Genomic DNA, 11,945 nt, shown 5'->3' with positions numbered 1-11,945 from the left:
TCTCTCTCTCTCTCTCTCTTTCTTTTTTTGACGTGAGTTCCAGGAATCGAACTCAAGTCTCCGAGCTTTGCAAGGCAAGCAAGCACTCGATCAAACAGAGTCACCTTCGCAGCTCTGCCCATTCTCAGTACTTAGACACTTGTCCTTTGACCTCAGGCCTGGCTGAAGAGGCGCACCCAGCAGGAAGCCACCGCCTTCCTGAGTCTATACGATAAGGTGTTTGAGGACACCTACACGTACATGAAACTGAACCTCAACCCCAAGATGCAGCTCCTGGAGTGTAATTACATCATGCAGGTACGACGACGCGTTTTTGCACGTTCGGCTTTGTGCTCGCACTGGAAACTTTCAACCCAGCCGCCTTACGGAGGCGCCTAGAATGTGTGAGGGCTCTGAGAATTGAATCCCCAGGGGAGGAGGAATGAATCCAGTAATCTAACTCTGGAGGCAGAAGCCACCGAGGAGGGAGTTTACTTTTCAGACTGGGAAAACAGACTCAGCGGCAGGAGCTGGATGGGGTAGGATCCACACTCAGTTCCCGGCTCTGTTGATGTTGCTGCTGTCTGTTTTTTGTTTGTTTGTTTGGTTGGTTTTTCGAGACAGGGTTTCTCTGTGTAGCCCTGGCTGTCCTGGAACTCACTCTGTAGACCAGGCTGGCCTCGAACTCAGAAATCCACCTGCCTCTGTCTCCCAAGTGCTGGGATTAAAGGTGTACGCCACCACCGCCTGGCAAATAACTTCGAGTTCCGTTGGTGTTACAGCCTGTCTGAAGCCTTGTCCATACTCTAACACTGGGGACCATAAGGAAATGGCTCAAGACACATCAGGCTGTGTCTTGAGCCATTTCTGTCTTCTTTTCTTGTCCCCTCTCGCTTGCTTTTGATTTTCTCCTTTTGAAAGTGTCAGCCTGTGTTATTTTTCTAATCGAGACCCCGCCCCCTACCCGCACCCCCCCAACCGGCCTCCATGGATCCTATGTGACTTCTCTTCCAGTCTCTCAATCTCCTGGAAGGGTTAATCCCTTCCAAAGAAGAGGGTGGCGTCTCCTCCGTGGATCACCTCCACAAGCTCTTTGTGTTTGGCCTCATGTGGAGCCTGGGGGCCCTTTTGGAGCTGGAGAGCCGAGAAAAACTGGAAGTCTTCCTACGAGGTCACGGGAGCAAGTTAAACCTGCCGGAGATACCCAAGGGCTCCCATCAGACCATGTATGAGTTTTTCGTTACTGACTACGGTAAGTACAACCCAGTACGGTTCAGGCAGAGTGACCTGAAAATATAAACTTCCAAAGAGTGGAGAGCCGAGCCACCTGGGAAATATAGCTACAAAGATATTTTTTAAAAATACACCAGAGATGGGACTTTTTTTTTTTTAACATATCAGCTGTGCTAGGAGTGAATGTCCTGCCTTCTTCACTTGAAGTAGTCTGAGTAAGATCAACTGGAAGAGGTTCCTAACGGCTGGGGAATAACATGGAAACTCACACAACGGAGGGGGGCCCACGATGAGCTCTCCGTGCCCTGCTGTTGCCAATGCCAGCGTGAATAGAGTGAGCCCAGTGGGCGGGACCCTGCACACTGCATTCCTCCAGGCCCGCTCAGCTTTCCTTTAAACCAATGCCCTTCAACTCAATGCTTTCATCCAGAACCAGGCTCCAAGGCTCTTAAGCCCCCAAGAGAACAAAGCAACGGACGCTCCCGCCCTGGCTCCTATATTTACCTCCGCTGCCTCCCCAAACCTCCAGAACAGCAAAGGTGTTTTTGTGTGGCTATGTTAAAGGGAGAAATGGGACGGGAGGGAAGTTGGGAAAGAAAAAAACAAACAAACAAAAAAAACCAAACAATCGAGAGGCACTAAGCCTTTGATTTAGCACGCAGGCCGCAGCTAACTCCTCGTTGAGGAGAAATTGCCTGTGCATCTCCAAGAACCTCCTGAGAGCTCAGGGAGCAGGAGCGGGGGAGATGAAACTATCAGTCAGAGGGCTTGTTCTCCGTGTCTTTAAGAAAAGCATTCCCTACCTCTCTTCCCAAAGCTGCTGCCGAGGGGCAGCTGCGCCCACCCGACACAGCCAAGGGCTGAATGAGCTTCCGAGTTTCCTTGGCACCTCTGAGGGTGGCAGAGCCTTGCCAATAAGATGGGGGCACATGTCTGTGTTTGGAATGGCCCTCCTGAAAGGACTGAGATACAGGGATGGCGTCACTGTGCAAGTGCAGAGGTCAGAGGACGATTTGTGGGAATTGGTTCCTTCCTCCCACTCTATAGTGCTGGGGACTGAACTTAAATTGTCAGGCTTGGTTGCAAGCCCCTCTAGCTGCTGAGCCATCTTGTGGGCCCTCTCCAGTCTTAAAAAAAAAAACAAAACTCTAAATGGTTTGTGCTGTTTAAATGTATATGCCTGAGCATCTGTGCCCATGAAATGGACCAAAGCTTTACGTACTTTGTGCTTATAAAGGGCTCTCAGGCTGCTAGCTCATCCTTCAGTGTGTGTGTGTGTGTATGTGTGTGTGTGTCTGAATGTATGTGTGTCTATGTCTCTGAATATGTATATGTGCTTTTGTGTGTATATGTATGTTTTTAACGTGTCTATGTATATGGTATGTATGTATATAGCATGTATATATGTATAAGCATATATGCATGTGCACTGGCTGGTTTTGTGTTGTCAACTTGACACCATCTGGAGTTATCACAGAGAAAGGAGCCTCCCTTGAGGAAATGCCTCCATGAGATCCAGCTGTAAAGCGTTTTCTCAATTAGTGATCAAGAGGGAAGGGCCCATGGTGGGTGGTGCCATCCCTGGGCTGGTAGTTCTGGGTTCTATAAGAAAGCAAGCTGAGAAAGCAAGCCAGTAAGGAACATCCCTCCATGGCCTCTGCATCAGCTCCTGCTTCCTGACCTGCTTGAGTTCCAGTCCTGACTTCCTCTGGTAATGAACAGCAGTGTGGAAGTCTAAGCTGAATAATGCTCCTTGGTCATGATGTTTGTGCAGGGATAGAAGCCCTAAGACAGTATGTATATATGTATATACACACATATATATGTGTGTGTGTATGTGTGTGTGTGTGTGTGTGTGTGTGTGTGTGTGTATAAGTGAGTTCTTGTTATCACTGGATGTCAGCACTTTTGGAGAGACTCTGTTCTTAGATTTAGAAGTCCCTGCTTCCAGGCCAGATGGAGTTCGAGTCTGAGTTTAGTCTCTTATATCAGCAAGTGAAGCACAGTGTATGGAACAGTGTCATTTATACACTGGGCAAAGGCAGAAGGGAGCCCGGTCAGGAGAGAAGGAGGTTTCAGCAGGCGCTTAGGGAAACCCGACCAGAACCGCCCATCTCATCAGACCGGGGAGGGGTCGATTTGGAGAAGGCCCCAGATTAGGGCTTCAAGAGGTTAGTGCCACAGCAGAGGGACCTGCATGGGGAGGAAGAGCCAGAGGGGACCAGGAACCTGAAGACAAATCCACAAACAGCGAAACCCCAGTGATGGATGCATAGAACAAACACTAGGGAGGCAGACAGGCGAGGTACAGGGTCCTCGCCTTTGTTCTTAGCTGACAGTTGTGAAACAGTCCATTCTCAAGCAAGCAGAGTCTATCTTCTTTTACAAGATCAGAGAACCATTGACAGTAACGCCGTAGACTGCGAAACCTACAAAAGAGAGAGACTCTGTAGCAATCCGTGTCCGTATCTCGGAAGAATAAAGGCTTCCGTTAATGCCAGAGCACACAGAAGAAAGAGCGATGATTAAAACAGAAATCAATGAAACAGAAGCTAGAATAGGAAAAAAAGGTGAAACCGAACGGTAGTTCCTTATAAAGATAAATGAAAGGGATAAGCCCGTTAGTGGTACCGGGGTTAAAACCGTAAGAAGATATAAATTACTACTGGGGACCTGGGAGAGAAGCTCGGTTGGTAATGGTCAGTTTATCAACTGAGGCAGACCTCAGTTTACCACACAAGGGAGCGGGCCCAAGTTCCGCCCCCAGAACTGACATAGAAAGCTGGCACGGGAGGTATCCATGCAATCCCATCTCTGGGGAAAAGGAACCAAGAGGATTCACGGTGCTCACTGGCCGACCCATCTAGCCTTAGTGGTGAGCCCCTGGCCAGTGGGATAGTCTGTCTAAAAACAAGCGAAAATAGACAAATAAAAACATCCATCATGGACAACACTCGAAGGAAAGCCACACGTGAGGCTACCCTCTGACCCCCACACGCGTGTGCATACATGTAAACATACACATATGCCGAGGCACAGGGAAGAAAAGAACAAGAGAGCAAGTAGCCACTGGAAGTATGGGGCGGGGGCAGGACATTACATAAGCAGATTTATCAGCATCTTGGGAAAGCAGTTTAACCTCTTGCATGTTCTGAGCGACCATCCCTATCACCTAACGTGATCGTCAAAGGACACACTTTGATTACGACGGAATCCTGCCCGCCATGTAGGTGACTGGGAACACTGGAACAAGAGGCTACTGCCGTACTACTACCCAACGGACAGCATCCCGGAGTACTCTTCCATCTTGGTTCCAAACGTGGACAACATCAGGACCAACTTCTTGATAGACACGATCGCGAAGCAACACAAAGTGAGTGTCCCAGACTGTGTAAGAAACACACTTGCTTTCACACACCACAGACGGAAAACAGAAATCCCAACACCAGGGCCCGGAGGGTGTGTTGATGCAGAGAGACGCTCCTGTCAGTGGTCCGGGTTCCAGAATGCTCTTCCTCTCTGTCTCCCCTGGGCTGGCGAGGGATATGGGCGTGGTCTTCCAGAAGGGATATGGGCGTGGTCTTCCAGAAGGGATATGGGCGTGGTCTTCCAGAAGGGATATGGGCGTGGTCTTCCAGACTCTCCTCTGCATCCTAGTGGGCATGCGGATAGGCATCTGTATTCCGGCATTCAGTATTGCTGTGTGCATTTCTTCCTTTAAATGTTTAATTTGACTGGGAGTGACCTAAATGTGGGTGTGATTGCAGAGAACAAACAAACCGTGGAGCCTCGACTCCTGGCATGGCGAGTAACAGCAGGTAAAGCCGTACAGTGGGTGTTTGGTACCAAGCACGGATGGCACCTCTCAGCCCAGTCCTTCCACACTTGCAGGCGGTTTTGCTCACAGGAGAGCAGGGGACAGCGAAAACGGTCATGGTGAAGGCGTACCTGAAGAAATATGACCCCGAAGTGCAGCTATCCAAGTGTCTAAATTTTTCCTCCGCTACAGAGCCAATGATGTTTCAGGTAGGACTGGTCATCTGCTGTAGAAACGAGCAGACTAAAAAAGGCGTTGTATTCCATGTGCCCCAAATGTGTTTGGGGTTGTGGTTAGCATCAGTAAAATTTGCTTTTTTTTTTAAATGTGTGTGTGTGTGCACGCGTGCACGCGTGCATGCACATGTATGAGTTTATGTGTACCATATGTATGCAGGAGACTGAGGAGGCCCCAAATGGGTGCCAGATCTCCTGGAACTGGAAGTTGTAAGCTGCCACGTGGTTGCTATGAACCACATCTGGTCCTCTGCCAGAGCAGTAAGCTCTTTTAATTACCGAGGCATCTCTCCTGGACCAAGTCTACTCTTTTGCCACTGAATTAGAAACCAAATCCAAGAAGCGTGCTTCTACTTAGTGTCGAAAGCTGAGGCTGGGCTCAGGAGCATACCAGCTTTAGTGTACTGGTGGTTAACATTCCTATCACTTGTTTCTATAGCTGCAAGGGATGCATACTTAAGAGTTCCGCTTGAACTCCCATTCCTGGTTGAGTCAGCAAAATTACGTCCTATTCTGAGAACACGGTGAGGTCTAAGGATTGAGAGCCAGCGCATGTGACGAGCCATTTCCCTTTCTCTAGAGGACAATCGAAAGCTACGTGGATAAGAGGATGGGGAGCACCTACGGGCCCCCAGGAGGACGGAAGATGACTGTGTTTATTGATGATATTAACATGCCTGTGATCAACGAATGGGGAGACCAGGTATGTCTAAGGGACTTCACATAGCTGAAGACACAATTCCCCTGGAGTTAGAGTCACAGGAACCTGCATATCTTCTGAGGTGTGTATGGACAGAGTATGGGAATGGGGTCCTCTGAAAGAGGCAGGCTCGACTGCTCCGCCCTCCTTCCAGCCCAGGGTCTTCCGTCATAAGCAGCCACCTGCAGGTTAAGCCCGCAGCCCCGTTGGTGATGTTGGAGACCCGTCTGTGGTTCGGGAGGACTCCTCATATCTGCTTAGCATCTCTGTTTCATGCCCTTTCATGCTTCCCTGCTCCGGGGCTTGATTTCATCCTAGCTGGGCCCTCTCTGATGACTACCCAATAGCTAAACCATGGTCAACAAGCCAGTGAAAGGACACATCTCATCCGCTCACCCACTCATTCAACTGTAGATCACGGTCCTACCATCTGTCAACTGATGTCAGTCCCCGTTGGAGGACCTTTCTGCTGTGGCCAGCATCTGGCATGCTCCTGATTTAGTCCCAGGGATACCACACAGCCCCATGAGCTCTGTCTAGCTTGAGTCTACCAGGCCTAGCTCTATGCCCGTCCTTACTCTCTATGTCCCCCGCCTCCACCCTGGTACCCACCAGGAGCTCAGTAGACACCCCGAGAACCAACCATGCTTCTGCTTTACTTCAGGACAGAAGGACCTCAGCAATTCTCAAAGATGGAGGCATGCTTAGCTCCAGCCTGCCTTTACTGTCCGTGAGCTGAGCGGGTCCTGGCTTCTCAACTCTTTTGTTCATCGGGGGTTGTCTAGTCAGACTTAAAATATCCCGACCTCGTTGGGCCTCGAGTCTTTAACTCTGGAGGCAGCCTCCCTGTATGCTGACAGGAATCGGGCTGTTCTCCATATTGAGCCACCCCTCCTGGGAGCCTCCTAGTTCATTCCCCATTCCCTCGCTTTATTTTCTCGAAAACATTTATAGTCTGCTATTTTATTCTCGCATAAGCATCCACTTGCGCATTCTGTCTCCCACAAGAATGCATGCTTTGTGATGATGGATTCTCGTGAGTGTATAGAGAGAGCTTGGCACACGGCGGTTGAGTACTGGTTGGGTGAGAGACGGTCCCCTTAGGGGTGCTTATGTGCCGTCCCCTTGGTGATACCCAGAAGGAATGTGAATACACAAGAGTTGGATCTCAGAAGGGAAGCCAGAGCCAGAGTCACAGCTCTGAGAGTCTTCGGGGTGTGGAGTTTCAGGGGTGTCGCTGGAATCCTGGGGAGGAAAGGGAGGCCTGGAAGACAGTGGGTAAATCATGGCTAAGGAGTGATCTGTAAGCCATCAGAGGAAGCTGGGAAGAATCGTGCCTCACAAACGAAGGCAGGACGGTTTTTCTCTAAAACAGAGGACATGTTAACGGTGTTAGAAGCTGCAGAGAAAGGTCTGATCTCCAGGTCAAGACGCTGAGTAGTTCCTAGTGAAGGCCCCGGGCTGCGGCCGCTCTGCACGCTGATCTCTAGAGCATGTGAGTGAGCGTGGAGGTGGCTACTGTAGCCAGGCTTGTAACTCTTTTTTGTTGTTTTGTTTGGAGACAGGGTTTCTCTGTATAGCCCTGGCTGTCCTGGAACTCACTCTGTAGACCAGGCTGGCCTCAAACTCAGAAATCCACCTGCCTCTGCTTCCTGAGTCCTGGGGCTAAAGGCGTATGCCACCACTACCCGGCTCAGATCTGTAAATCCTGCGTGCTATTGATGGCACACCAGGTATTTAACAACCACATGCTGACCTAAACTTACTCAGAAATTTGTTCTACCAATACAGTGAAAGGCACACCGGACCCACACTGGATGCTGGTATCATATCATTCAAGTTGCTGGTCAAAAATCATAAACATGCTTCCGTGGAAGGGCTTCTGATAATCTCCCCGTAGTGTTTCTAGGCGTTTCCGAGGATTACGGGCACATTTAAAGGCGCTGCCCATATGGAATTTCAGATCACCAACGAGATCGTGCGTCAGATGATGGAGATGGAGGGCATGTACAGCTTGGACAAGCCCGGGGACTTCACCACCATCGTCGATGTGCAGCTCATAGCAGCCATGATTCACCCTGGCGGAGGGCGGAACGACATCCCACAGCGCTTAAAAAGGCAGTTTACCGTGTTTAATTGCACGCTGCCTTCCAACACTTCTATCGACAAAATCTTCGGTATGAGCACTCCGGGGGCTTGATTTCCGTTTTTTTTTTTTTTTTTTTTTTAATTGCATCATGTAATGGACCCAAGCCATGCAAAGTTTACTTAAGAGCTAAGATGTTCATCTGAAGTGGGGACGATCAATACCAGCTCTAGGATGGCTCGTGTGTCTAGCCTGTCCTAGGACTAGAAGATACTTAGAGAGGCCCTCATAGTCAAGGCATAGGGAGTTGGGGCGGACTGAGGACGTGGCTTAGCTGGGTAAGTGTTGGCCGTGCAAGTCGGGGGACCTGGGTTCAATCCCTCAGAATCTGCATTAAAAAAAAAAAAAAAAAAAAGAGCCAAGTGGGATGGCACACATCGTCCCCATGTTGGGGGAGGTCGAGGCTGGAGCACCCTGCAGCTTGCTGCATGGACAGCCTAGCCTACTTGGCAAGCTCCAGGCCGATGAGAAACTGTCTTAGAAAAGGTATATGGTTTCTGAGGAACAACGTCTGAGGTTGTCCTTAGGCCTAGACACCACACACGCATACACACACACACACACACACACACACACACACACACACACACACACACACGGTAAGGTAATCATTGTGTTGTGTCCTTCTGTGACAACCAGGGAAATCTAGGCCAATGAATGTCAGTACTTCCATACATGCCCCAGCGAGCACTTTGAACAGTTAATAAATTAAGAGCGTCGACACCAAATTTGGCATCTCCAAGATATACGATGAAGAATGGTGAACTATGGAGCCTTGGTGTGGCAGGCACTGGGAAAGGGAAGGGTGCAGAGTTTCAACAGCAGCAGGAACACTTGCTATTAAAACCAGACCCCACCTTATATCAAAACACAAAAGAAAATGCATGTAGATTAAGGGCCCAGCCTTGGAAGGCTGTTGGGAGGGTTAAAAATGAATCTGTGCATATCCTATTGCCACTGAGGGTGGCAGGACCACTTCTGACTTACAGTGCTGATGCCTGCTGGGTAGTCAGCCTTGTAGTGAGCAGCTCATTAGAATAAACATGCACCCACGACCTTTTAAAGAAACTAAGTGTGTGCCTTCCATCTGATCCTCTCCCAGGAATTATCGGCTGTGGATACTTTGACCCGTGTAGAAAGTTCAGACCCGAAATATGTGACATGATTGGGAATTTGGTCTCAGTCGGCCGCGTGCTGTGGCAGTGGACCAAGGTAACCCGTGCGGCTCATAAAACATGACAAACTCAGGTTGGAGAGATGGCTTAGCGGTGAAGGGCCCTAGTCACACTGGCAGAGGACCCAAGTTCTGTTCCCAGCACCTATCTGGTGGCTGCCACTGTCTGTTGACTCCACACAGAGGGTCTGGTACCCTCTTCTGGCCTCTACAGGCACCACACACACACACACACACACACACACACACACACACACACACACACGGTACACAGATAGACAAGCAGACAAACGGACAAACTCCCTGGGGTACCTTTTCGTATGGGAAGAGCGTCGGGACTAAAGGAAGCATTTCCTGAGTTGACGGGTGGGGAGTTAAGTTTCCGATCATCTGACTTTGAGTGTAACAATCTCCAGGAGATCATCTTGGGCGTGAGGGTATAGCTTACTCAGCCAATGCAAGTTGAGCAAACAGGGGAACCTGAATTTGGATCCCGAGCATCCATGTAAGAAGACAAACATAGTGGCTCATGTCTGTGATCCCAGCTCTGGGAGGTGGAGGCTGTAAGATCGTAGGAGCTCGCTGGCCATCTAGTCTTGCCAAATCATTGATCTCCCAGTACAATGTGAGTCAATTCTGTCAGAATATCAGGTGGAGAACAATAGAGGAGACACACCTGATATCGACCTCTGGCTTCTACACACACACACACACACACACACACACACACATACACACACACACATGCACACGTACACGTACATGCATATGCACATGCACCTGTGCACACAGCAACAACTCCACATGCATATACCACATGCAATCAACTAGCTGCATTAGGTTCTAAATGTGTCATCGATTCTTGCTTGTATGATGACCAGCCCATGTTCAGTTTTGCCATGATAGATTCTCATGTCTACAGAGTGGTATATTTACCTGTATATCTATGTATCTGTTCTCTCATTTATACGCCAGTGAGGCTAGCCACCGTGAGGCATGATCTTTCCCATAGTTCATTGTGGCAATTCATAGTTCATTGGGAATTCATGGAAAGGGGACTGGGTTGAAGGAGGCCAGCAGTGTTAGAACAGGGGCAGGTGTCTGAATCTTGCATGTTATTCTTGAATCAATCCTGTTTACAGATTCTTGGCTTTAAAATTCTTAATGCTCCTTGTTTATGTTTTGTTTTTAACTGTGCTGTGCTGTGCTGTGACAAATTCAGCAGGTCCAAACTAAAATAATATATTGATGGGAGCTGGATGGATGGTTAAGTTCACAGGATGCTCTTGCAGAGGACCTGGGTTTAGTTCCCAGCACCCACACAGTAGGTCACAACCTTCCATAACTCCATTCTTGGAGGGATCTGATGCCTTCTCCTGGACTCACTGGGCACTGCATACCCATGGCTCACAGACACACATGCTAGCAAAACACTTAAAAAATAGAAGTGGAGGAAAAATATTAAAATGGGATGTATGAGATAGGATAGTCAGGAATACATTTCTACCCCTTAATATTTAATCTGAGGATTAAATTGAGATATTCACCTTGTGTCTCATCCCCAGGTAAAGATGCTGCCCACACCTTCTAAGTTTCATTACATCTTCAACCTTCGGGACCTTTCCAGAATCTGGCAGGGGATGTTAACCATAAAGGCTGAAGAGTGCAGCTCGATCCCCACTCTCATGTCTCTCTTCAAGCACGAGTGTAACAGAGTGATCGCGGACAGGTGTGCATTGTGGCCCTGGATTTTACACATGTGACCCGAGGGGCTTATACTCCCAGATCAATTCCCGTATTACCTACTGAGATTCATAGGATAAAGATTCTGTATCACACACACACACACACACACACACACACACACACACACACACGTCTATTGAGGTCAGAAGTCAACTCCTCGTATCTTCGATTCCTCTCCACTTTATTTTTTTGGAGGCAAGGCTTCTCAGTGAATTCATAGCTCACTGATTCTGCTTCACTGACCGCCCACAGTACTCCAAAAATCTTTCTGCCTCCATCTTGCTAGAGCTAGGGTAATAAGGTTTATGCTACTACACCAGCGTTTACAAAGGTGCCGGCTATCCAAACTCAAGTCTTCACGTTTGTGCTTGAAAAGTATTAGTGGTGGTCAGTTTAAGAAAGTTCTCTGGCAGTTCACCCCACACCTGCTGCCACACCTCCTCTTAATGGGCCATGGCACCACCAGAGAGCTGATACCACTCAGCGGTAAATTTTAGCTGCGCGTATTTCCTAAACACTGGCCTTTGCGTGGATGAAGTCACCCCTTGCCCTGTTAAAGTTCAGTCGTCTGCCTGAGGTCCAGTTCCTTCTTCTGTGACGTGTAATGCCACCAGGCTCGACACGTAGATAGGAACTCTTCAGATGGGACAGCCCTTCTTTGGTCTTCCCTCTGTGACACTGTAAGCCTGACATGGTGAGAGTCATGTGACCGCCGCCCACCTGCCCTGCCAGTCATTGGGATCTGTTGGCTTCACCTAAGCAATGGGGCTGTGTCCTTCTCCGAATAGAGGGCGTAGGGTTTCCTGTCCTGAGGTAAGGGGGGTACAAGGTTGGGTAGAGAGGTGGCTCTTCTCTTCTCTTCTCTTCTCTTCTCTTCTCTTCTCTTCTCTTCTCTTCTCTTCTCTCCTCTCCTC

At 49.0% G+C, this 11,945-nt stretch overlaps 1 protein-coding gene across 5 annotated transcripts in view; it reads left to right on the top strand.

Moving 5' to 3' along the window:
* Dnah8 (dynein axonemal heavy chain 8) overlaps positions 1-11,945 on the top strand; it is a 253,949-nt gene that overhangs the window by 120,659 nt on the left and 121,345 nt on the right. For all 5 annotated transcript variants that reach the window (XM_031346761.1, XM_031346760.1, XM_031346759.1 and 2 more), the window contains 8 exons: positions 157-297; positions 994-1,231; positions 4,443-4,585; positions 5,104-5,238; positions 5,846-5,968; positions 7,929-8,142; positions 9,214-9,323; positions 10,851-11,014. In XM_031346761.1, coding sequence (XP_031202621.1) covers positions 157-297; positions 994-1,231; positions 4,443-4,585; positions 5,104-5,238; positions 5,846-5,968; positions 7,929-8,142; positions 9,214-9,323; positions 10,851-11,014 — 1,268 coding nt within the window. The remainder of the gene's footprint in view (positions 1-156; positions 298-993; positions 1,232-4,442; positions 4,586-5,103; positions 5,239-5,845; positions 5,969-7,928; positions 8,143-9,213; positions 9,324-10,850; positions 11,015-11,945) is intronic.

The sequence above is a fragment of the Mastomys coucha genome, unplaced genomic scaffold, assembly GCF_008632895.1.
Source record: "Mastomys coucha isolate ucsf_1 unplaced genomic scaffold, UCSF_Mcou_1 pScaffold3, whole genome shotgun sequence".
NCBI lineage: Eukaryota > Metazoa > Chordata > Mammalia > Rodentia > Muridae > Mastomys > Mastomys coucha.
This window is presented reverse-complemented; position numbering and strand designations above follow the sequence as displayed.